Source organism: Solanum tuberosum, unplaced genomic scaffold (assembly GCF_000226075.1).
Source record: "Solanum tuberosum cultivar DM 1-3 516 R44 unplaced genomic scaffold, SolTub_3.0 scf00304, whole genome shotgun sequence".
Classification (NCBI taxonomy): Eukaryota; Viridiplantae; Streptophyta; class Magnoliopsida; order Solanales; family Solanaceae; genus Solanum; species Solanum tuberosum.
In genome coordinates, this window is record NW_006239227.1 from 718620 (window position 1) to 723705 (window position 5086).

General features: G+C 29.7%; 1 protein-coding gene across 1 annotated transcript; it reads left to right on the forward strand.

Moving 5' to 3' along the window:
* The first annotated feature begins 1565 nt into the window (after positions 1-1565).
* LOC102588517 (dirigent protein 17-like) lies at positions 1566-1997 on the forward strand. Its single transcript, XM_006359677.2, has one exon. The coding sequence runs from the start codon at positions 1566-1568 to the stop codon at positions 1962-1964; it is 399 nt and encodes a 132-aa protein (XP_006359739.1). The 3' UTR covers positions 1965-1997.
* The last annotated feature ends 3089 nt before the right edge of the window (positions 1998-5086 follow it).

The following is a 5086-nucleotide window of genomic DNA, read 5'->3' on the forward strand; positions in this document are numbered from 1 at the left end:
ACCTCGATCTTTGATTGTTAACTTCGGCTTAGAATAATTCGTCAATTCCCACACAAATTTAATTCGAATCATAAGCTATCACCATCGGATCTGAACTTTTTGGGGTATGTTTTTCTCTTTCTTGTCTTCTCCTTCATTGTTTCAAATCAATTTATCATCTTCCTCTCAAAAAGCTATATTAGGATTCAAACTTCTAGTTCAGCTATAAAGACATGGTATTAGTTGTTATTTTTCTCAGAGGTTTTTATTTTTGTTTAAAATAGAGTGAATTGCTTAATGAGTTGGAGATCATTTATACCATAAAGAAGTCAGGGAAGTATATATGTTATAACAATCACACTTATATCATAAATAAAAAGAGTGGAAGAAAGTGTAGCTTCAGAAAATGTGATATTCTTATTTATCTGATATCTCGGAAGAGACCTCAGATAGGGGGTTTTGAGGTCAAAAATTAGGTACAAGGTTAGTAAATAGTCGAGTATTATGTTTATGCATTTCAATAGTATTAACACTAATCTCGTAGTTTCTTTCCCATCAATTCTGATAATACTTCTCATTTTTTTGCTTTTGTTATCACATTATTTTAAAGTTGCAACTTTTTCCTTTTGTAAATGTTAATTGATGATTTTGTTATTATTTGTTATGTTTGCTTTGCATTTTTATGCTATTTTTTTCATGTTTTTGTAATGAGTTACTTGCGCCAATGGTCTTTTAGAAACAACTTCTCTATCTCCATGAGTTAGGGTAAAGTTTGCTTACACCTACCATACCCATACCCCGCCTAGTAGAAAGTGAACTTAATAGTAAAAAATTATAATATTTAAGACTAATAATTTTGTCAATGAGTTTAGCTTTCTTGTGAATAACTATAGTATTACGTATCTTGCCGACTATAATAGTATTGTTTCTCCATATTTTCTCTTGTTTTTGTAATGATACAACGTGTAATGAGGTAAAGTTATGAATTTTCCTTTCACTTACCGTGTGACTTTGGTAGTTCAGAGTTTCTCTCAAATTTGCAAGTAAATAAGAACGATAAAGAGAAAAGAATTAGAAATGTACTTTTAGCTTTAATTTTTTTTTCTTCTAGATTAAGAAGGAACTATTATCGTTAGTTTTATTTTTGGTATTTTTCACACAAATATGTAACACATGTCAAATGTATGCATGATCTTATTTGTATTTTTATATATATAAAAAACATATAAAAAAATTTCTAATCAATTAATTAATCTGCAAGGTCATTCGAGAGTATTATTATTATATATATTATTTCCTCATGACATTAGACTTCTTCACTTATTATCAACTAGTTATATACTTGCAAAAGCTACTCAGAATTTAGCACATTCATGATAGTGTTTTAAAATGTTGAGACTAGTTTTTTTCCCTCTAGTTTTGCTTTGAAAAGTATTTGAATTACAACAATTACCAAGTGTTGAGACTATTGTTTTCATAGTAATTGATGTTTCGATCTAAATTTTTGTTATTTGTTAGTGCGAAACTCAATTGTATAACAAAAAATTGGTCATCTATTCATAGGGTTGATTAGAAGAACTGTTGTAATGGATTTTTCGGGCAAAGAAAATGACGTGAAAGAGTCTTTACCACCTGGAGTGTTTGATATACCTGGAGAGCCGGCTGTTGTTATTAATGGGTTGCCTCCTATTTCTTCAAATGCTGACACCTTTTTACCTTGCCCAGTAGTTACTGATGCAGAATCACATAAGAATATTGATTTTGGTCAATTGTTTGAAGGAAGAGAAGTTCGCAAGTTATTTGAAGACAAGTATTACAATGGAAAAGTTACTAAATTTGACGAGGAAACTGGTTGGTTTAGGGTGAAGTATGAAGATGGTGACGACGAAGATCTTGAGTGGCATGAATTGGAAGAAGTTCTTCAGCCATTGGACATTAATATTCCATTGGAAGAAGTAGTTACAAAGATCATTAAGAAAAAATAGAGTTCTATTGAGAAATTTGGGGGTAGAACTTGAAATTATGGTGTAAAAATGACAAAGACATGGTAAAGAAAAATATCGTATTTATGTAGAATTGTGAGCATGTCAAACATTACATGGAGTACTTTTAGCTCCTATGGATAGAATAGCACATTATCCCGTTTCATGAGCAAGCCATAAAAATTCTGAAACATCTTGTGGAGATGTGGTATAGTGAGTTGAATCACTGTAGTTTTATCGACCAATTTAACAATCATTAGTCCAATGACATCATTTCTGCAATATCTTTGAAGTTTTCATTCTAAGTAGTTGTGTAAAACTATTTGCTTGGATATGCTTATTTTAAATTGCTTTTAAGCATAAATTATTAAGTTGGAAATCTCAACTTTTCAGTTTTAATTTCTCTATTTTTGTTGTTAATCAAACATTACGAAAAATCTTAGAAACTTTTTTTGTTTTGTTTTTTTGGAAGAATAAAAAATAAGTCAATCTATATGGGCTCTTAGTATGCGTTTGGTCATAGATTCCAATTTTTTTTAAATTTCTTTTTCAAAAAATAATAATTATATTGTTGAAATTGAAGATAGAGTTGTATTTGATATTACTTTCTTGCAATTTTTTTTTTGTAATATTAGAATGTAATTAAATACAACTCCAAAAGTGAACAATGAGTTAAAAAACAAGTTATAAGTTATTTTTAAAATTTGAAATACAACTTCAAGTTAGATTTATGATTTTCATGGTTGAACACTGAATAAAGTAAAAAATATTTTGAAAAAAAAGTGAATCATTTTTATGGTCAAACGAGTTCTATTAAATGAAGCATCAAAAGAAGGATTTATAAAAAGAAGATGCAATATAAATTTAAGTTCTATACATAGCTGATATAAATATTTTATATATCATCAATATAATTAATACATTATAACATGTCACTTAACATTTATTCTAGGTTATTAAAGTAATCTTATTAAAAAAATTACACTGTAAATATGTATTATTCTACACTATATAATGCTCATTTCAATTTGTAACAAATATAATATTTATTCACAAAAGAGAACCAGGCTTGATGGGTTCTCAAAGGTGCAGCTCATTGGAGTCAAATAAAAAAATGAACTCTAATATACATTAGGATGGATTAGTGAATTTGTCGAAAAAAGAATTGTGCTATTGACCATATATCACATGAATTTTAACAATAATCATGTTAATTAATTTTATATTGTTAAGAAAAAAATAGTGATTCGAAAATTATTTATATAGCTTTCAAATAGTAAACTATTGACCACATATCACACGAATTTTAACTACAATTATGTTATGGATCTTTTATAATTACTAAGAAAAATAGTGATTCGAAAATTATTTATCTAACTTCCAAAAATATAAATTTCGGGATCTTTTACTACTAAAACAATAGCAATTCATAAATTATTTATGCAACTTCCAAAATTACATCATGAATACATATAATTATACACCTTTTTAATGAGTTGTTTTAGACTAAAACAAACATAAAATTCATTTCCAAAAAGAGAACCAAATGTTTTGCGTTCATTAGGGTTCCACTCATTGGATTCAAATAAATATTTCTGGAATCTAATTCTTAATAGTATGAATTTAGTGAATTCATCGAAAAAGAAATTATACTATCGACCATATATCACATGAATTTTATCTATAATCATGTTGATCTTCTACTAATAAGGAAAAATTGTGATTCATAAACTATATATGTTGCTTCCAAAGTAGTAAATTCATTCTAAGTTATTAATTAATACATACAAAAAACAGTCTAACCATCAATGCATATAATTATACACTTTTTATTGGCACATTTCAACCTAAAATCAATGATATTTACTCGGAGTTGGTTAATCTTGTTACAACATAAAACATTAGTCTAGTTTAAACCTTGAATCCTCGTTATTATCTCTTTTCCTAGGTTTTACACATTCTTACTCAAACAAGTCAAAACTAGGGAAAGTTATAATATTTTCAACTATTAAAATCGATTAATACGAAAGAACTTATAAGGTATACACTCTCAATACAAGTTTTGTTATGTAAACACCATTTGTTTAGGTTAAGTCATCACAGATTCCACAACCCTTGGTTGTTGGTTTAGCCACTCATGATAATTGAAGTAAAGTATGAAATTGTTTCCATTGAATAAGAATTTACTTACAAAAGTTAAGGCAATCATACAAGCATTGATTTCAAAAATTAAGTCAGTTTTGAATAAAGTCCCATTCAAGCGTACATTATTCTTTGCTAAAATCAAGATAATAAATAAAACCTATAAAAAAAATTATATTCTTCGCTAAAATTAAGATAATAAAATAACCCCTAAAAGAAATACTCTACATAGCTTCAGGAAAATTGAAATTTAAAATAAGACAGTTAACCCTACGAAGAACGTCTGACACTTCGCCTGATCGACCATCAAAAGTGTTACGGTCCGTCACTTGCAATGTTGTGCCCTATCAGTAGCTTCTTGGAAGACCCTTAACACTGGTCTTCCTGATGGACAGTAGCTTGTGATATGGTTCGTCATGTGATCCGTTAGATACACCCTTTCAAACATGCTTCTGGTTCCCTCTGATGTTGTACCCAATGGTCCGTCGGACAGGTGATGGTCCATCAGTGTCACACCTCAAATCCGGATGTGATGACACGTGTCCATTTCCCACCGAACACGTCAGCCTAACCCAACCACAACGATAGAGAAGTAGAAATACGAGAATAAAAGATAATAAATAAGCGGAAGACTTTAATTAAGACTCAACACTACCCAGAATTTGGTTGTCACATGTACAAACCTCTAAATACAGAATTCGAATAAAAATATACAAGTCTCAGAGTATAGTTCTCGAATAGAACAAAACTGAAAGTAAAGATAACTCAAGGGCACGTCTGGAATGAACCGCTACCTCTCGAGTATGTCCCGAAGCTCAATCTGCTAAAGAAACTACTAAGCCGAATCTGAGAGAGAGCTGTCAACCTACACAATTGTGTAGAAGCAAGGGTGAGTACCGAAAACCACAGGTACTCGCAAGTAACTCTAAACTAAGCAAAACTAGCAGCTACAAACAACTCCTTTCAATCCCAACCGAACCACC